Source organism: Epinephelus fuscoguttatus, linkage group LG16 (genome assembly GCF_011397635.1).
Source record: "Epinephelus fuscoguttatus linkage group LG16, E.fuscoguttatus.final_Chr_v1".
Lineage (NCBI taxonomy): Eukaryota > Metazoa > Chordata > Actinopteri > Perciformes > Serranidae > Epinephelus > Epinephelus fuscoguttatus.
The window spans coordinates 18,611,537-18,633,577 of record NC_064767.1 but is presented as its reverse complement, the minus strand read 5'-3'; the positions used below and the strand labels follow the sequence as shown (position 1 = coordinate 18,633,577).

The 22,041-nt window shown below is 39.2% G+C and overlaps 2 protein-coding genes across 2 annotated transcripts; both read right to left on the bottom strand.

Moving 5' to 3' along the window:
* Positions 1–1,285: 1,285 nt before the first annotated feature.
* vdac2 (voltage-dependent anion channel 2) lies at positions 1,286–9,148 on the bottom strand. Its single transcript, XM_049599827.1, has 9 exons — positions 8,994–9,148; positions 7,446–7,517; positions 7,282–7,331; positions 6,465–6,617; positions 6,278–6,330; positions 4,712–4,939; positions 2,774–2,924; positions 2,613–2,670; positions 1,286–2,290 (listed from the first exon to the last, which is right to left on the bottom strand). The coding sequence occupies exons 2-9, from the start codon at positions 7,510–7,512 to the stop codon at positions 2,199–2,201; spliced, it is 852 nt and encodes a 283-aa protein (XP_049455784.1). The 5' UTR covers positions 7,513–7,517; positions 8,994–9,148; the 3' UTR covers positions 1,286–2,198.
* Positions 9,149–13,073: 3,925 nt separating this feature from the next.
* Positions 13,074–22,008, bottom strand: LOC125903865 (uncharacterized). The gene is made up of 15 exons (XM_049601046.1): positions 21,867–22,008; positions 21,290–21,607; positions 20,753–21,052; positions 20,589–20,622; positions 20,415–20,512; positions 20,268–20,302; positions 20,061–20,117; positions 19,759–19,815; positions 19,435–19,491; positions 19,168–19,237; positions 17,287–17,300; positions 14,275–14,371; positions 13,739–14,053; positions 13,287–13,583; positions 13,074–13,165 (listed from the first exon to the last, which is right to left on the bottom strand). The coding sequence occupies exons 1-15, from the start codon at positions 21,910–21,912 to the stop codon at positions 13,074–13,076; spliced, it is 1,887 nt and encodes a 628-aa protein (XP_049457003.1). The 5' UTR covers positions 21,913–22,008.
* Positions 22,009–22,041: the final 33 nt, after the last annotated feature.

The window sequence follows — 22,041 nt, the reverse complement described above, 5'->3', positions numbered from 1 at the left end:
CTACACTCTCTGGCCACATGAGGCCAGACATTGTCCTGCACCAGCATAATGTCTAACAGGCGCTTTGCGGATTTCATCACAGTACCTAACAGCAGTCAGGGTACCGTTGGCTATGACATGGAGGTCTGTGCAACCCTCCAAGGATATGCCTCTCCAGACCATCACTGACCCACCACCAAACCAGTCATGCTGGGTGATGTTACAGGCAGTATAATGTTCACCACGCTGTCTCCAGACTCTTTCACACCTGTCACATGTGCATAGCCTGAACCTGCTCTCATTTGTGAAGAGAACAGGGCGCCAATTGCAGAACTGCCAATTCTGGTGTTCTCTCACGAATGCCAGTGGAGCTGCACAATGCTGGGCTGTGAGCACAGGTCCCACTAGAGGACATCAGGCCCTCATGCCACCCTCATGGAGACCTCCAGCAGGCTACTGGCGTGCATGTTTCTGACCAGACTGTCAGAAACATGCACGCCAGTAGCCTGCTGGAGGTCATTTTGTGGGGCTCTGGCAGTGCTCCTCCTGTTCCTCCTCACATAAGGAGCAGATACTTGTCCTGCTGCCGGGTTGATGCCCTTCTACGGCCCTGTCCAGCTCTCCTGCTATCTCCTCTATGCTCTTGAGACTGTGCTGGGAGACACAGCAAACCTTCTTGCAACCACACATATGGATGTGCCATCCTGGAGGAGCTGGGCTACCTGTGCAACCTGAGTGGACTGCAGGTACCACCTCATGCTACCAGTAGTGACACTAGCAGAACACAAAACTAGATTAGAATCAGTCAGGAAGGATAAGGAGAGAGCAATTGCCTGTGGCCACCACATATAAAACCATTCCCTTTTTGGGGGTTGTCTTGCTTTTGCCTCTCCGTTGCACCTGTTGTCACTTTCATTTGCACCAAAGCAGATGAAACTTGTTCACAATCACTTGTGCTTCCTAAATGGACACACAGATATCCATGAAGTTTAACTAACTTGGTGTTAGACTGACGATTAAATGTTCCCTTAATTTTTTTTGCACTTTTTAACAAATTTAGCATCACCATCAAAACATACCGTCATGCAGGTTTCATTTCACCTTTCTACCATTTCGTCATTTGTGCCGCCCACAGTTTTCCGTCTGCCTGATTGCATATAAAAGCAGCATAATTCATAAATTCACATTTAACTATGACCCATCACATCTCACTCTGACACAGGTCTCTAAAGGGTTAAAATTACCTAAACAAGCTTGTTAATGAGTTGCTGTTAGTGGCATTCTTATAAAACATATAAAAAATGCATTTGTGGAGTTCAGAGACTTTATTGAAAATGTATACACACACACACACAAGGACCTCCAAGACTTCCTGTGGGCTTTGTCAGTGCCCAGCACAGGGAAGCACAAGTGCAACTTTGTGTTACACCTCTCCCAGACGATGATAGTTTGGCATTACTGTGAACATTAATAACGTGCCCCCAAAGTTGTCTGTTAGTACAGGATGAACAAAAACTAATTCTGCTTGGTCGGCCATGTGTACTGGTTTCTTTCAAACTTACAGACCGGACTTAAAGCAACCCAAAAACTGCCCAGTTTAAGGGAAGGTCACACGTGCAGCTTCAACAGAACATCACAAACCCAGATGGCCGACGCGAAACAAAACATCACAGAGCTTCAGTTTGTCCTCAAGTGCATAAACAGGAAGGGTTGCAGCAGTATTTAAATAATAGCAGAAGAAGACTAGTGTACTTAACAAGGTTTGGAAATTAAAACTGTGTAGATGACAAAGGAATACCAGATAGTCGTGATTGTAAAATCAGAGAGAAGGTATGACGGCGCTCACCACACAAAGTCGTCAACTGATGTCGACCGTTTGGGGATTACCACAATAAAGCCACAGACTTGATGACAGGCAAAGGGATTGTATTTGATTTCATTATTATGGCAGTGCTGGACAGAAACAATGACATGATTTATAAATAAAATGCCACCAACTGTCTCTTGAATAGATGCGACTACAAAGTATAAAGCGACAAAAGGTAAGGTATACCAATGACAGAAGCACCAACTTGAAGTGGTACTCAACAAGTTAGAGTTTGTTGTCGTAGCCTTTGAACCGATCTCTCCAAAGATATCCCCTTGCTGGTTTGAGTTGGACATACACTTAAGGCCAGATTCTTCTGATATTCCCGAGTCCCTTGCAGTATGTTGAGAGCTTAGGCTTCCAGTTCCAAGCCCAGACCCAGCTTGTGGCCTCCTGCGTTGATGTTCTTGCCATCGACCAGGCCAGACAGGGTGAGTTTCACACCTGCACAGGCGAGAGGAACCAAAGTTAGCCATTACAGGTGCAAAGTATACGCAAAATTACTTTCCTAAAACATGGGTTGTGAAACTTCTGAGAATGAGGCTTGAAAGGAGAACACAGGCTGTTAAGTGTTAGTGCTATAAATGAATGTATTCTAGGTCACGGAGAGTGCATTTGCTCAAAAATTAAGTGCTGTGTGCAAGGACTCCAGTGTGGCCTTGTGCGTACTAAAAATAGAGCTGTTTATCTATCTAAGGAACTCGATCAATAAAACACTTCGGAAACATCCCTCAGCTGTCCATGAACCTGTTGGAAACCACCTTACCTGGTCTAAGAGTCTGGGTGTACCCGACACCAACAAGGCTATTGTTGTTCACTTTAGCCTGCGGAGAAAAACAAACATAAAAGTCAGTTAGTGACAGTTTAATTGTCACATTTCCCTTTGCATCATCCGCCCATTCTGAAAGCCTCTGCTGCTCTACTTACACTGACGGAGGCATCCTTGTCCAGCTGGTATTTGGCTGCAATACCGAAGCGTGTGCTGTTGCTGCCGGCGGTCCAGGCCAGGTTGACTGCCGTCTCCAGCTTGTCGCTCACCTTCTGGTAGATGGAGCCTCCGAACTCAGCACCATCATTGCTTTAAAGAGCATAAGCATAACAGATTTCATACTACAGCAGACAAAGTTGGAATTTCTAACTGAAGTGCTGGGGCTTGTAGGAACTCAACTGTCACTATCATGTATTTTATAAGCAGTAGGGGTGTGCCATATCTCGTTCACAATAATACCAGAATAATTTTTAATATCATGAAAAATTCAAATTGTGATACTCGCGATATTTTGGCTTGTTGACATATTGACGTCATACGGTTAGCCATGGCAACGGTAAACACAGCTCTGTGGTGGTTCCAAAAAGTGGAGCAGCTTCAGTAGTGTGGAGTAAACTCTGTCGTCCTAAACGTTTTATGAACACCCCCAGACTTCTCACACTCTTTTAGCGAGTTTCCGCACAGAGGGAACTCATTCAGCGGCTCCTCTGGCAGCAGCACAGTGTCTCTCCTTCTCCTCTCTCGCCTTATGCACACGGCAGTCAGTGTTGTGACGTGATTTTGTCACAAACCTTTGGTAATGTCAACCTATGTGACGCTCGTGGCTCTACAAAAAAACTACATATGTGAATGTGCGATAGTTGTGGTATAACAGCCTGTCTCAGGTTACAGCGTGATGATTAGAGGAGAAATGGCAGAGCAGAAAAAGGTCCAAGTGGGGAAAAAAACCCAACTCAGTAATTTGGGATTTTGCTAAAATTGAAGGAACTCACCTGTTGATTTATATATATATAGATCCCAGGATACATTTTTTGTATTTGGGAGCTGTTTAAATGTGTAATTTGTGGCAGATTTCATTTTGTTGAAATATTAATACTGTATACAGGATCTGAATCTCACTCTGAGTTACTGTTGTTGTTCACAAACTAAAGAAATGAGATCATTTTCGTTTAGTTTTTACGGAATATTTGAAGGCAAAAAGTGTAAAATTATATAACTTATCTATATTAACTAATTTGTCACATTGTTGAGAATATCGCTATCGGAAAAATCTCTGAAATGTCATGATATTATTTTAAGGACATATCCCCCACCCCTAGTTAGTAGTGTGCTGTTATGACTCTGTGAGGGAACGCCTCCAAATAGGAAAAACTGCTTTCCTTGGAAAGATCTGATTGATAGACAAATTAGCCAAGCAGACCTTGGAGAAACGATGGCCTCTGTAGCATCGTTGGTTTGATGTATTGCATTTTAAACCAGGAATCAGTAGCTCCAAAACCAACTGGGACTGATCAACAAGCTTTAGTGTGGGAAAAAATGCTTCCATTGTTGGCATTTTGTGGAGTGAAACAACAGATGAGTTTTTCCACCCCAGTTGTAAATTGGCAGTGATACAAGATGACTGTACTGGATGAATTACACAACTCTCTGTAGCACAGCACATTTTACTGTTAGAGCTGCAACTTTGGCTTGAAATGAATGTTAAACATCTTGCTGCCATTGTTTAATTAATGTGACCATGTTTCCATGTAGCTTAATTACACACACAATGAACGGCAGACTTTGTCATGATTCAAATTTAAGCCACTCTGAGCACACAGACTAAATGTGTGCCATTTCTGACTTGTATTACTCTGCTGGTGTTTGGCACAAGTAAACAAACTTCATGTTGGACAGGAAGGAGCTGCTTTGTTGCATTTTATATTTCTCTTTAGATTGTTAAAGCTCTGCACTTTGTATAGTAGTAAAAGAACCCATAATCATACTGACACAATAGACACTAGATCAAATAAACTGAAGGTTTCATCCTATTGCAGAGTACTACGTGCTGACAGATGATAATAATCCAGCCTTCCTGTAAAAGATATTCTACTTACACATTGGTGTGCAACTGGAAGTCTCCTGTCTTGTAGCCAATGGCGAAGTTGTTCTGGGTCATCTTGGATTTGGCAGTGTCGAAGCTCATCTGGTAACCGGCGAGCCACCCCTCGTAGCCGACGACAGCAGCTCCGTGGATGGTGGGGCCGGCGAAGTCGAAGTCGACATCGCAGCCCAGGTTGACGTACTCGCGCTTGTAGGCGGTCTTAACTTTGCCGCTCTTCTTGCTGTGGATGAGAAGCACAGTGGGTCGGTGACGATGCCAACACATTGTATTTAAACCGGGTGGGTGCATTCTCAACAATGTTGACGAAATGAGAGAAAAGGCAGCAATATTTTGTGCAATTCTAAAAAAAAAAGAATATGGAGCCGCAGATCGCTGGAAGATGCAGACAATATGGTCTGTCTGTTTTGCACAGCAGTCTCTAAACACGGCATGTAAACTACTGTACAATTAAATCAAGACAAATACAGTTTGTAACAGATATTTTGACAGCACATGTGGGAATTCTCAAACTTCTGACATGCCAGATATCCATCAATTCACTCCAGAGCCAGGTTGATCGTTTAGACAGGTCTTAAACAGTTGGGGCTAAAATTTGTACAGTGTCCGCCCAGCTTTCCAAACTTATTTCAAACCACAGCACACTTTATAGGAAACGTTTGTCGAGGCTGATTTTAGATATTCACTGCTTATGTCCTCTGTTCTGATGTGCTTAGAGACACAACATACAATAAGTTTATGAAAATGTTGCATCTTTCTTACTGTGGTGAAAAACTAATTTTCAAAAAGCACATTAACATAGAAATAAACAAGTCTTATGGCACCCTTGCCCTGTCCTCGAGGCACCTCAGGGTGTTGCAAAACCTACTCTGGGAACCACTGTCATATATTTATGATCCCCCAGAGATACTTCTAAACGTATGCCCTCTGCCAGCTGCCAGCTCGGGTAGCAAACGAGATATGAAAATGATTTTCTCCAAAGTCCACACTGCTGGAACACTCAAAGAAATAAGCCATGTCACCATTTCACCAGCTCTGAATCAGAAGCCTTGAGTCACTGCTGACACAAAAGTCCAGTTTGCCAAAGTGTGCTGGCGTTTACTTCCCAGTCTGATCATGACACTGTAGCCTTGAACACAAGAGGACGTGCTTCCTCTGGGTGTGTGCCACGCTCATGTGATTTACACCTCATAGAAAGTAAACACATCAGGGATTGCCAGAGCAGCTAGGCTCACTAGTATAACTTGTTTTTTGTTCATTTCTTCCAGAGGACAACAAACTGCAAAACATATTGAAGCACACAAATGGGCAAAATCCGACAGCCAACCGCTGTGATGTGTTACTACACACTTGTTCCATATTGGGACTGGAGTCACATGGCCGGCAACTACACTTGTCAGAAGCATGGACGGCACAGATCAGGTTGCAAAAGTGACTCATGTAGAGGAGCAGCAGGCAGAGCAGAAGTCTGTTGAGTATGTTGAACAGTGACTTAAAGTAAAATTCACAGGAAACAACCTTGAGCTTGAATTCATTATTGATTACATGCCCAGTATCTTACCCAGTGTTTGGTGAGAAGGTTGTGTCAAAAGTCAGCTTCAGTCCCTTGGCAATCTGTGACAAACAATAACAGAAACCATTTGATATTAAAGGAAATGAATGCCCCGCAGTGCCCACTGGATTGACATTTATTTTAGACACCTGTTGATATGCAACAAGTGGAGAAAATCTTTGAATATTTTCCTCACCTGATCTTCAACAGTGATTTCTGTTCCCAAGGTGTTGTCGGTGTTCCACTTCTCAGTGAAGGTCAGGCCGTACTCTGCCCTCTTGTATTTAGTTTCCAGGCTGCCTGCAACTTTGCTGGTGTCGGTGTTAGAGGAACCAGCTGTTTTGAATTCCTGCAAGGGACAATTTTAGAGAAATGACAATTATGAGAAATGTTTAAAGACAAGTTACAAGTGTTAAAAACAACTATGAATGAAAAGAAACTCATTCAGGGCTCTCATCACATTTGGCAGTCAGTCATTCTTTGATCTCTCTGTGATCTCTCAAAAATTACTTGAAGACCTTGTAATTTACACTGATGTGATATTGTTAAAAACGATGAGTGGCACATTTACTGTGGTTGGACGACTTCTTTCTGGTGGCTTGCTACCTTTATGGCTGACGAAAAGGAGGCTGCACTTCAACAATGGGATTCTTCTTTTTCAATGCGGTGTGAGAACCGATGATCAAGTTCAAAATAAAGTGTAAGAAGGTAGCACATCCCAAATTTCAAAGTCAAACAGGACAAAACACTCAAACTCAAAAGTATAACAATCGAAATGCGAGTTCTGTCCTTCCTGCCTGGAAAAGTTGCGTTGTGCTACCTTCTTACACCGCTTTGGAAAGCCCGAAAAAGTATTTTTAAAGCAGAGCCAGGAAGTGCCGCAGACATAAATTGCTGTGACTTAACTTTCATATGGAAAATCTACATTATCCTATGTGACTTTAATGTGCTGTTTCATCATTTCAGTTACTATACAGTTATTACACTCTTAATCCATATAGAAATGACCTTACCACTCCACTGGCTGACTTCGTCTTGACATCGAGCTTCACCAAGCCAAATCCTGAGGAAAACAATGCATTCAAATGGTTTCAGAGCTTGTCTACAATATCAACTACACTTGACAGTACATACATTTAAACATCTCAACACTTAGTCAAAGTGTAAGAAACCGTACCATAGCCTTTGTTGAAGATGTCCTTGGCAGACTTGCCCAGGTCAGCGTAGCAGGGAGGCACAGCCATTGTATCTGTGGAACAAAGCAAAACAAAATCTTTAAATTATTCTTCTGACTTAAAATATATTCCCACAAGCTTAAATGTAGTTATGTAGACTAAATTGTATAGTATATTGCTGAACTTCTCTGCTCCTACTTCAACTCCCGACCTCTTAGATCGTCCGAACAATGTCTTTTAACTGTACTGGTTTTATTCCGTTTAATATTTGTGTACATTTTATACTGCTATATATTTGTGTGTCATTTTAATTTGTACAGCACTTTGGTCAGCTATGTGTTTTAGATGTGCTACAGTAAATAAACTTGATTTGAAATCATAACTTCTCCAGAATTCCATGATCATCATTAGCAACTCATCTCCACTGTGCAACAAGGAGTGTTACACACGCTGATTTCACAGGTGCAAATTCAAGGTCTGTGTGTGAAATTGTTAGTGGTGAGTTATCAGGTCAATGGGTAGGGAAAACAATTTTGGACTTAAAAGTAGGAATTGCTGTCTCATAATAAAAGGTAGTGTGCATGTCCACATCCTAGTATTGGATTGTAAGGTCAGTATACAAATGCCAATTGCCACATTGTCACAATTATTTGAGCGCAAACAATTTGAGCATGTTTTCAGGCACATCTTAAAGCACAAGTAGACAAGCTGTGCTATGCTACACTATCTGTTCTTTCTGTCATGCTTTGCATAGTGTGCATTTAGCCAATGTCTCACAACTATCCTGTTGATGATCAGATACATGGATCTTCCTTGCTGTACAAACTGACCTGTATTTACTGTATGCATCAGCTCAGTCTATATAACACATTGTGCAACACTAACATGGGATGAGTTTCATGTTACCAAGTTGAGGGCGTACGTGCTGATATGTACACTTTCACATAGTTGGTTTCACTTTTAATTCAGCGTGCCTGGCACAGCGACAACATTCCTGGGTTGCAGGTAGTCACAGCCATAACGTTACAAGTGTGTGACAGCCGACAGGCAAGGTTACTGACTCAGAGAGGAGCCATTTTGCCGCACTGGTGTGCCTGGTTCAGGCCTGGCTCTCATTAAACGACTCCTTCACGTGAATTGGCAAGCACGGCTAGGCGTGGCAAGGCACATGCCCGGGCCAATTACCGGGGATGGGTTAATTAAGCAGTTCACTCGCATTGTCAGCCAGCTACCTCACTGCTGCCAACTAACTAGGCCGTGTGGACGCTAACAAAATTATCTCTAGCTTCAAAGTAGCAGGCTGTGAGTGTTTTCTTAGAGTAGCTTTGCAGACCTGCCGCCGCTTTCTTAGCAGCATGAGACGTGTGATACAAAGCCAAACTCCCCCGCTTTAACTTGACATGTGTCAGACGCAGCATGCCGAGTGCAGCTAGCTAAGCTAACTTTGCTAGCATGCAGAGTACCGGTGTGCGTATAGCAAGCTTTAACACAACTTTTCCTTGGTTACGGAGCTGTATAACAGTGTCTGGCGTATTAAATGGCTGCCTTACCAGTAGAAGATGGGGTTAGCGGTAAACTAAAGTGACTTTATCAGAGATGTTCCTCGCACCGCACGGCCCGAGCTGGCGTCACCGGTAGAAGGGCGAGCTGAAGGAGACTGCACTGCAACGAAATCCAGAGCTATCACATCCCGGCTCAGGACCCCGGGCGGCCGCGTACGTGCCTGAGTAAAAATGGCGCCCCGTCAAGGCGTGTTGCGTCACAGGTTAGGATGATTTTTGTTTTTTAATTATTGTTTCATATGTATGCCTTGTTTTTTGTTATTTACTCCTGGCTCTAAATGTTATTTATATGTTGACTTTTGCAAATAAAGTTTCTAAAAAAAAAAAAAAAAAAATGATATGTCACCCTAGACTGCGGAGTGTTGGCGTTAAAAACAAGGATGTGGACTTTGTCCTTAATATTGTTTTATTACTGGGTAAGTTTTTCATTCATGAATGAAAATACTTTAAGACTAAACCCTGTCTGAACCACTGGAAGAATGAGTTAAAACTCTGTAGTAGGTTACTGAAACTTGATAAATACAAGAAAGCTCTTGAACTGTTTTCATTAATAGACTTTTTTCAAATTAATTTGAGATAGCCCTGTTTTTTTCTTTTGTGTCATTTATATATCTTTTATTTTTTTCAATTTTATTTAATTATTCATTATTATTATACATTTTTATTATTTTTTCCCGATTTCCTTCATTTCATAATGAAGGAAAATACAAAAAAGCTCTTAAACTGTTTTCATTAATAGATTTTTTAGAATTAATCTGAGATATCCCTGTTTTGTTCTTTTGTGTTATTTATATATATTTTTATTTTTTTAATTTATTTATTTATTTATTAACGTATTCATTATTATTATTATTATTATTATTATTATTATTATTATTATTACTACTATTATTATTTTGTTAGATTTCCTTCATTTCATAATGAAGGAAAAAGAAAGCTCTTAAACTGTTTTCATTTATAGATTTTTTCAAATTAATTTGAGATAGCCCTGTTTTTTTCTTTTGTTATTTATATATAGTTTTATTTTTTAATTTTATTTAATTATTTATTATTATTATTATTATTATTAGTGGTGGTAATAGTAATAGTATTTTTGTCAGATTTCCTTCATTTCATATGCAATATACTTCTTGGCTTAACCTCAGACAGATATTACCTGAGCTATCGGACTTGAAGTTTGTTTGTATTTGCTAAGATCAATAAAGGATTATTGGGGGTGCAAAAAGACTTTAGTGTGCACAATTGCAAGAAAGTATGGAAGCCGGTTTCTGCCACTATTACACTAAAAAGCCCAATAGCTGTGCCACTGTAAGGAGCCATATATTGTGCATTTATTTGTTTTGTGGGGTAATACTTTAAAGCACAAAATAATGACTGCGTAGCCTATCATACCTGACTTTAGATCTCTCTTGAAATAGCTTTAATCAGCTTTTTCTGAGCAGCTTGCTGCTTTCCAGTAAATAACAACAACAAATATCTACACACATAAGGCTCAATATATGGAAAAGGCTGAACTGTAACACAGCACAGAAGCACTAATATTGGCAGCACAAAAACAGGCACTTACAAGATCAACAGAAGCAGGGGTCTACCACAGCAGACAGGACCCCAAGTGCAGGCTGTGCAAAGATGCTCCTGAGACAGTTCAGCACATAGTAGCAGGGTGTAAGATGCAGGCAGGACCAGCGTACATGGAACGCCTTAACCAAGTGGCTGGCATAGTGTACAGGAACATCTGCACAGAGTTTGGGCTGGAAGTCCCAAGGTCAGAATGAATGACACCTTCTAAGGTGGTTGAGAACGGCTGAGCTAAGATCCTGTGGGACTTCCAGAACCAGACTGACAAACTGGTGATGGCTAACCAACCGCACATCATGTTGATTGACAATCAACAGAAGAAGGCAGTGGTGATAGATGTAGCAATCCCGAGCGACAGCACTCAGGGCTGTGACCCCCAAACTAGGAGAGTGGCTCCAGCAGATTCCAGGTGCAACATCTGTCCAGAAGAGTACAGTCCTGGGAACAGCTAAGTAGTAAGGGCTTCAAGCATTTTAAGCTTGCATTAACCACAGACCTCATGTCAGACATCTAACCAAAAACCCATTAAAACAATCAGTTGACTTCAAAACAAGGGAATGGGCAGTGCTAAAATGTTGACTTGTTTCTGGGTTTTATTTCTCATTCCTGCACCACTACACCACCACTAGAATGGACCCAAAGTTTCAAAAGACAAGAGCAGCTATCCATGCTACTGACATGTAGCAGTAGCCACAATAAGAGAAGTTATGTAGTCTAATATACAAAATGTGGTCTGTCTCTCACCAGTTGTAACAAAAATAAGGTTTTATCATCATCTTCCTCCCTCTCATGACAATGCACTGATAATGTCTGCAGCTTCACAAAGCTGGTGGAATAAAATAATTTTGTGTTCCATGATGCAAATTTGTCTTTATTCAGTGACATTTAAGACCACTTCATATTCTGCTAACATGCAATATAAATGTTCAGTGACTTTCAAAGGAATTAAGAGTATATACATTAAAAAACAGAGATAAAATACAATAGGCTACAGCATGGCTTTATAAACATTCTGAAAATAGAAATCAGGATTGTATTATTGTGAATTTATGCCTAATAAGTAGAGCAGTAAACCCAATACAAATGTACTGCAGATAAGCTTAAAGATTTGTCCATCTATGCCCTTGTAAAACAATCAGCCTCCTTGTAATGTCTTGCAGCTGGATACAAATGCATGGCACAAAGAAAAAAGAACAACTTGTCTTTCATCAACCTGTTGGAGAACAAGGGGAAATTCAAATGAGGAAGAAAGAGTAAAGGAAAACTGGTGCAAAAAATACGGAACCGCATTACGTGACAAGTGTCAGACTTGGTTCAGGTATCTTAATATTTACCCTTTGTTTGAGGCTTTAACGACAGAACTTTATTGCTCCACTTCACTCTCCACATGAGACCTCTGTGTAAAGAAGAAGAGACACATATGATATGTTTTTGATGAATTTTGATTAAAAGTTGTCTTTGTGTTTTGGCATTCCTATCATGTGTTACAGTGGTTCCCAACTGGTCTTGGGTTTGGCTGTGTCATCGAGCTAGTTTGCTGTCTCTGTCAAGTAGCCGTAAAAACTCTGTGCTGGAAATTACTTTTAAAAAAGTGTTTTTTATAAACTTCACACGTCTGCAAGTCACTTGTGGTTTATTCAGAAGGAACCAACGCCCCACCACTTTAGAGACAGTGTATCAGCACTTTATATGTTTACCTCCCTTGATGTTTTTGCCATGTGCTCAGTGTTACTGTATGTTGCTTCCTTTTCAGCCTGTGTTGAAGTTGAAAAACAAATGTACTTTACAGTAACACTGCAACATTTTAAATTAGATTAAATTAGATCCACACCCACATGACCGTCTTTATAATAAAACATTATAGTTTTGTGATCAAAGACGCTGGTTGATGCTTGGTTGAGCTCTAATTACTGTATCCGCTTAAAATAACAATAAAGATACAGTATAGAACTGTAGTAACACAAATGACAATGATTACATTCATTACTTTTATGGTTTAATGCGGTCATATTTTTCCTCATATTTTACAGTTGTTGTGGCTGATGATTCTTTGTTGGTCTGCTCTAAAAGACAGACAGTAAAAACATTTTTTACTGACTTCTCCGTGCTTAAAAACAATAACGCACAGCAGTCCTCATTTCAAATTAAATACGTCAGAATAACCAGATTTGTTTTTACACATATTGGTTTCATCAGTTCACCATACTTACTGTGTCTTTTGAACATAAACAAGGTGAACGAGGTCACCATTACAATGAAGATCAACACAGCCAGACGGATACTGAAAATCTTTAAGTGATCAAGAGGACTGAAATTTGAAGCACACAATGCAAATGAATTAAAAAACAAACAAACAAACAGCCCCACATTATAGTCTAAAATCATTAGACTAAATCCTTCAATGAAGATCAGCAAACCCAGAGGGACGATGAAGTGCTTTAGGTCAACTGAAACACTGCAACATACATTTAACGCACACAGATAAATGGACTAGTTAAAACAGTCCAACAATGTACAGTAGTTGCATACAAATGCAAAGGTCTCTGACCTTTCTCTATGCTGAACTGTGGTGGGTGGTACGTCTGCAAATGCAGGTGATAAGATGGTTGAACAGCTTGTTAAAAAATGTACAAATGATTTTACTGTAGAAATATTTATAATTCACAAATGTATGTTTACTATTTATAAATACTCAGTACTTACTGGTTGGTTGCTTATCAACAGTTACAAGTACTGGCATCTGCAGGTCTCCACTAGCACAGAAATACCAGCCACTGCTCTGTGCACTCAGTCCACTCATAGTCACAGTGAAAACATTGGGGACACTTGCATTGATGGTCACTGTTGCTCCATCTATTGATCCAGATGGACTTGTCACACAGGAGCTGCCCAGCCTGCACCACTTGGCTTCTCCAGAGTTTCTATAGTGACAACTGATGGTTATTTTGCCTCCTTTAAATCCTGTAATCGTCTGATGATCCACATATAGACTGGGTGTGCCTTAAAGGAAAACAAATTCAATAGAAAAGTGTGGGAAGCCTGACAACAATAAGTCTCCAAAGCAAACATTGAGATCCTGCTTAGATTTTTTTTCCCACCTAATTGTTAAAATGTCACAAACAATTTGAGCATAAAGATGCTTTGAGGGTTCTTACCTCTGGTGACTGACAGGTGAAAATACACACTGGCATCGGGCCCTGCATCAATCTTCACAGCACACCAGTAATCAGTGTCCTCAGCCGTCAGATCTTTAATAGTCACAGTGAAGATTCTTTGGCTTTTGTCATCAGAGATTGAAACCCTTGAATTTCCTTGGTTTGTTTGAACTACATATGAGCAGAAGTCCCAGTAATATCCTTTACACAAACCTTTCACATGGTTTATGTATCGTTTGTCGTACAGACATGGGATAATGACTGAGGCTCCAGCTTTCACTGACACTTTACTGATTGTAGTTACACTGTGAACTCCTGCAACAAGAACAAAAATAGCATTTTATTGGTTATATTCACTAACAATAATTTATCTTCATATGACCTGCATATTGTTTATATTAGTTGTTTTTACATATAAGGTCATTACAGTACTTCATATTTGAAATACAAAGTGAAGGGTATTACACCTTATATTCAAAGAATTAGATGCATTAAAACTCCATATTTTAGGTTGTAATAAGACCCTTATGACTGACCTGTTAGTCCAGTGAGGATGAGAAGAAAATGCAGGCTGATTGCAGGCATGATGGCGAGTGAGCAGCGAAAGACAATGACAGACTGATTTCTTATTTCCTGATTTTATATGCTGTTTAAGTGTACTCACCGTACGTGTTAGCGTGTTAGTGATATGGGGCTACCTCTTTTTGATGAAAAATGAATGAAAACATTGCTGCACTTTACTTCCTCTTTAGTCTGATGAAGCTGCAAACAAGATTATTCATAATCAACGCAAAATGAAGCAGTGCACAATCCTCTGCGCAGCAAGAGATACATCACATTGACTGAGCCGCAAACAGCTTGGTAACAGCTCATTGACAGCTGTCAGAAGCCACAGTGACAGATGACAGTGAATTCAAGTGACTGATGACCAGTCGAATAATAATAATAACAATAACAATAATAATAATAATAATAATAATAATAATAATAATGATAATTTGGTCCTAAAAACTTGAACAATTTCTGAACAATTTCAAATTTACCGTTTCTCTCTAAAATACGTGAAAGATCAGTGGCAGCTCAGGTCCACTCTCACCTTAATCACAACAATCTGTCTGAACAATTTTCGTCTAGTTTTCACTCCTTTCACAGGACTGAGACAGCTTTGGTAAAAATCACTGATGATCTCTCAGTGGCAGCTGACTCTGGGCTTTTAACTATTCTCTTTCTTCTTGATCTAAGTGTAGCCTTTGATACCATTTCACATAACACCCCTCTAGAGAGACCAGTTACCATTGGTATCACTGGCACTGCTCTTGACTGGTTTAAATCATATCTCTCTGGCCACACTCACTTTGGTCAAATCAGAAATTTCCAATTCAACTCTTTTCCAGTCACTAGTGGTGTTCCTCAGGGCTCTGTCCTAGGTCCTCTTTTATTGATTATTTACCCTCTAACTCTTGGCCAAATCTTCAGACCACCCAATTCCCTTTCTGACTGCTTACTGGATATCAAACCTTGTCTCTCGTACAACTTCCTCAAACTTAGCAGTGATAAAACAGAGGTTCTCCTTGTAGAGCCTGAATCTACTTTGGCTAAACCAAACCGTTTCTCTCTGACCACATGCAACTCCAAAGTCTGTCCTTCCACTCAGGTTAAGAGTCTGGGTGTCATCCTGGACAGCACATTGTCCTTTGAGGCCCACATCAGTAATGTGCATAAAGATGCTTTGAGGGCTCTTACCTCTGGTGACTGACAGCTGAAAATTCTTTCTGATATCTGACCCTCCATCTATCTCCACAGCACACCAGTAATCAGTGTCCTTATATGTCACATCTTTAATTGTCACAGTGAAGATTCTTCGGCTTTTGTCCTCAGAGATTGAAAACTTTCCTAAATTTCAACAGTTTGTTTTAACCACATACGAGCAGGAGGACCAATGATATCCTTTACACAAACCTTTCACATGGTTTATGTATCGTTTGTCGTACAGACATGGGATAATGACTGAGGCTCCAGCCTTCACTGACACTTTACTGACTGTAGTTATGCTGTTAATCCCTGCAACAAGAAAAAATATGCGGGATTTTGATGTTTATGTTTCCTTTAGAATGTGCCTGTTGTAGGTGTTCATAATAGAAAGGGTATGACAACTAATATTAAAAAATTAGATGCATTAAAACCCCACATTTTAGGTTCTAATAAGACCCTTATGACTGACCTGTTAGTCCAGTGAGGATGAGAAGAAAATGCAGATGAACAGACATGATGGAGAGTGAGCAGCGAAAGACGACAGGCTGGTTTCTTATTTCCTGATTTTACATGCTGTTACGTGTCATTTTTGGTACTTAGATTGTGTAATACAAGTTGGGGTGCTAGTGATATGGGGCTACTGCTTTTTTATGTGGCAGACATTGCTACATTTTACTTCCTCTTTAGTCTGATGAAGATGCAAACCAAATATTATTTTAAAAAAACACAATACAGCATTTTATTAGACCAGATCAGATTTAATTAGCTTAATATGATACCCATGTCACCACTAAAGTCTTAAAACCGAGCCCACTACAGCAGGCTTTATTTGCCAAAAATGACTCTGCACATTTTTACATTAGCAGCCCAAAGTGCAAAATCACTCATTGTATATGATGTGATAGACTTGCTTTGATAACATTAATATAACATCTACCACTGTATGTACCACAGACAGTATTTGAGTTTATAACACCATTTATGACATATGAAGTTTGAGTCTACTATTACACACTATGACATCTCTGCACTATTAAAAGTTGTATGTACATGTGTCCATATAAAACATTGATTTTAAATTTGCAAATTCAACTTGGATTGCTGTACCTGCTGTTTGGGGTAGATGTCACTGTTAAGCACATATTCAAGGCAAAATGAAGTAGTAATCATTCCTATAATCTTAATGAATGTGCAGATCATCGGTTGTAAATGTCATCATTTCTATATCAAACTTATAAGAGTGGCAAACACACTATGAATCAAAGAGGAGAGCGGCGACAACAGAAACTGACACATCAATTGTTGAACTGATTTGTGTGTATACAGTTTAACTTTATTTTCTTGTTTCATAATTTAAACAGCAGCAGTCATTTTACATCAGCACTTAACAAACAGCATCAGTGTTCATGATACAAGTACAGACAAAAAAACTTCTTGCAAGTTCTGGAGCGTCTAAAGATGCTTTTAACCTCTATGAGAGGGTAGGATCATTTCTGTCAACACTTTTGGACCCTCTTCAGCTTAAGAAGGATTGTAAGATGGATTATATCATCATTATAGTTTTTGGTAAGGGGTTTTTGTGTCAAATATTCTGCAGCCATGCAGAAGATGATGAGAAAAAAGGTGTAAATCCTCAAAACAAAAAAGAAGCTACTGTAGAACCACAGAACAGATGACAACACAATCATCTAGAAAAAAAGAGTCCAGTGATAGACAGATAAGATGTGGGGTAGGGGCAACATTTGGTAACATTTACAGGTTTTGTTGTTGCTGAGCTGCTATATGTTACATCCTCATCTTTTGCTTAAACCTGTTGCAGAACAGAAGAAAAGAATAACAGTTAAAAAAAATCTAAATCAACACTAAATCAGACTTACTTTGCATTTCAGTACCCATACATACTACTTAGAATGTCCAAGAAAGAATTAGTATGTGCTAATACATAATATATCAAATGCAGTATGCCAAAAATACCAGGATGTGGTACTGCATCTGGTCACATTTTGCACTACGCAGCATTCTTTTCTGGCTATTCTGACCCACAGTCCTCTGCGCAGCAAGAGATACATCACATCAGCTGAGCTCATTGACAGCTGTCAGAAGCCACGATGACAGATGACAGCGAATTCAAGTGACTGATGACCAAATAATAATAATAATAATAATAATTTGATCCTAACAATTTGAACAATTTCTGAACAATTTCAAATTTACTGTTCCTCTCTAAAATACGTGAAAGATCAGTGGCAGCTCAGGTCCACATTCACCTTAATCACAACAGTCTGTCTGAACAATTTTAGTCTAGTTTTCACTCCTTTCACAGGACTGAGACAGCTTTGGTAAGAAATCACTAATGATCTCTCAGTGGCAGCTGACTCTGGGCTTTTAACTATTCTCTTTCTTCTTGATCTAAGTGCAGCCTTTGATACCATTTCACATAACAGCCCTCTAGAGAGACTAGTTACCATTGGCATCACTGGCACTACTCTTGACTGATTTAAATCATATCTCTCTGGCCACACTCACTTTGCTCAAATCAGAAATTTCAAATCTAACTCTTCTGCAGTTACTAGTGGTGTTCCTCAGGGCTCTGTCTTAGGTCCTCTTTTATTTATTATTTATTATCTATTCTCTACCTCTTGGCCAAATCTTCAAAAAATTTGGTATTCAATTCCACGGCTATGAAGATGACACCCAGCTCCGTCTATCCACCAAGCCGACTTCCACTCTTTCACCCAATTCTCCTTCTGACTGCTAATTGGATATTAAATCTTGGCGACTGGAGCTCATTGACAGCTCATTGACAGTGCCCCAGTGCCAGATGACAGCGAATACAAGTGACAGATGACCAGTCTACTACTACTACCACTAATAATAATAATAGTAATAGTAATATTATTTTTTTAAGTTAACAAAATCATCATAAAGATAACCAACAACAACAGGCCATAACTATGGAAATAAAGACAGAGAAATGCATATACAGGTTTACTGTTGTGATTATGATATTGCATGTTAGAATCTACACTGTACGCAGTTATTACATAAAAATTTAAACTACATATATTGAAAAGCAACAAGATCAAAGCTCTCTGGTTTGACCTGCGTCTCTGCCGAGGTCTGTGAATGCCGTTTTCTTTTATCTCCAAGGTAACACATGTATGAGCAAGAGGGTCAAAGGTCAGGGCGCAATATTATAACAAAATAGTATGTCTTAATGCTAACTTTAGCATGCTGACATGCCAATAATGACAATATCTAAATGCAGGACTGTGCATATTCATCATCTTAGTTTAGCATGTTAACATACTGACATTTGGGAATTAGCACAATACACAAAGCAAGCTAAGGCTGATGGGAATATCATTATGTTTGCAGGTATTTGGTCATTAATAAGACATTAAGAATCTGACCTGTTGATGGTGCCAAACAAAAAATTAAGGGATCACCACAGTTGTTTAAATTCATTCCACTGGACACTAGAAATGTCTGTGCCAAATTTAATAATAATTCACCCAGTACCTGCTGTGATATTTCAGACTGAACCAAAGGGATGGACTTACTGACCGACAGACTGACATCACCATCCATATAGCCACGGTGCCAGTGTGGCTATGAAAAAAATGTGGGAAAAAAGCTTCACTGTGTACAGTGCATGTGAAATTCTTAAAATGTACCCTTAGTTTGTTGTTCAACAATAACCACAGAGCTGTACGTCACGTCCACATCACTCTTAGCATCCGACCTCTGGGTAAGAAAGAAGACACAGACAGGAAGCATAAATCAACTGAACAGTTAAACCTTTTCTTTAAAAATCTCTTTTTGCTTTATTCAATTACTCATATGTATGATTAAACAATAAATGTTATTTGAGTGTACTTATGTGTCTTTTCATGCACTTGTGTTGTATACTACAAGTTGTGGTTTTGATGGTTTAGGGTTACCTCGTCTGGAGTTTTTCTCTTCTGCTTTACATTGATGTATGTTACTTCCTCGTGTGCCTGATGAAAAGAAAACCAAACATTATTAAAATAACAGCTTTAAACCATTATATTACACGACATCTGATTAGATTACATCAACATGACCACTTTTGGGAAAAAAAAGGCATAATAATAATCATAATAATAGTTCCGTAGCAATTACCATAAAAGTTTACTGAAAATGCAGCTGGACTTTCAGAAAACCTTATTTCATACAATAGTAAAAACAAAATAAAGACATATTTGTAAGAGATCAGCCCCAACAATTTTCATACAGTCCCTTACCTGGGCTGGAGTTTTTCTCTTGTGCTTTACATTGCTGTATGTTACATCCTCTTGTGCCTGATGAAAAGAAAACCAAACATTATTAAAATAATAGCTTTAAACCATTATATTAAACAACATCTGATTAGATTACATCAACATGACCACATCTGAAAAAAAAAGAAAAAGAAAAAGGCATAAACCATGTCATAAAAATACTTCAGTAGGAATTTCACAAAACCTTATTTCATACAATAGTAAAAAACAAAGTAAAGCAATATTTGCAAGGGTTCAGCCCCAACAATTTTCATACAGTCCCTTACCTGGGCTGGAGTTTTTCTCTTTTTCTTAACAACACTGTACGTTACTTCCTCTTTGGCCTGTGTTAAAAGAGCAGAGGACAGAACATGAATAAGTATGAACAAATAACCATAAACTTATTAACTGTATTTGTGATCACAGATGTGCTCAACTAAGTTTCTACGCTATTCTCTATTCTAGTTTTTATATAATGAAGCAGCATATCTTACTGTCGCTGTGGCCGATGATTCGTCTTTGCTCTGCTCTAAAAGTGAATTAAAACTCGATGAACAATAGTCTATATTATGGTAAAATGTTTATGAATAACAAACAGTTTTGGCATGAATTGGATTTATCAAAAAACAGCGTAGACTTACTTTGTCTTTTCAGCATAAACAAGATGAACAAAGTCACCATTACCACGAAGATCAGCAAACCCAGAGGGATGATGAAGCTCTTAAGATCAACTGAAACACTGCAACATACATTTAAAGCACACAGATAAACAGACTTGATAAAACAGTCCAACAGTGTGCAGTAGTTACACTGACCTTTTGTTACGCTGAGTTGTTGTAGGTGGTGCGTCTGCAAAAACAGGTAAAGTTCACAGGTTCATGAACGGGCGATAATATGGTTAAACAGCAAATGATTTTACTTTACAAACATCTATAATTTACAAATGTATGTTTAGTATTTATAAATACTTAGTACTTACTGGTGGTTGGTTGCTTATCAACAGTTACAAGTACTGGCATCTGCAGGTCTCCACTGACACACAAATACCAGCCGCTGCTCTGTGCACTCAGTCCACTCATAGTCACAGTGAAAACATTGGGGACACTTGCATTGACGGTCACTTTTGTTTCATCTATTGATCCAGATGGATTTGTCACACAGGAGCTGCCCAGCCTGCACCACTTGGTTTCTCCAGAGTTTCTATAGTGACAACTGATGGTTATTTTGCCTCCTTTAAATCCTGTAATCGTCTGATTAGCCACATAGAGACTGGGTGTGCCTTAAAGGAAAACAAACAGTGTTCAGTTGAAAATTGCAGGAGCCTTTGACATATGCTTGTGATGTGTCATAGGTGTTATATATATACAGTAGGTACAACTGGTGGATAAATATTGTCTTCAGTCTTTACATTTACTCTCATTACTTTTGAGTGACAAAATGGTTACAGCAAACAGTGAGACCCTTTTTTAGTGTAAAGAATTTAAGATGTGTGTTGAGATGCTTTAAGAGCTCTTACCTTTAGTGACTGACAGCTGAAAATACTCTCCAACATCTGACCCTCCATTAACCTCCACAATACACCAGTAATTTTTGTCCTTATCCACCAGATCTTTTATTGTCACAGTGAAGATATTTTGGCTTTTGTCATCAGAGATTGAAAACTTTCCTGAATTTCCTTGGTTTGTTTGAACTACATGAGAGCAGAAGTCCCAATAATATCCTTTACACAAATATTTGACATTGTTTATGAATCGTGAGCCATAGAGACATGGGATAGAGATTGAAGCTCCAGCCTTCACTGACACTTTACTGACTGTTGTTACACTGTGAACTCCTGCAACAAGAACAAAAATAGCATTTTAATGGTTCTATCCACTAACAATAATCTTTCTTCATATGACCTGCATATTGTTTATATTAGTTGTTACATATAAGGTCATTACAGTCTACAGTCTATGAAATACCAAACTGTAGGATATTACTTGTCAAACTTATTATAATAATTATAATAGTTATAATTATTATCATCTTCTGACATTATCATTAGAAGCATACAATATGCACACAGTTATAAAATGATCCCTGTGACTGACCTGTTAATCCGGTGAGGAGGAGAAGAAAGAGGAGATGAACAGCCATGTCGTTGTGAGTCAAGACAAAGTAACACGAACCAGCGCATTGTAAGACTGATCGTCTACTTCCTAATTTTCCAAAATATGCAAATGCAACAGTCAAAATGCGTCTTCCTCCACTGTCAGGAAGTTGCTT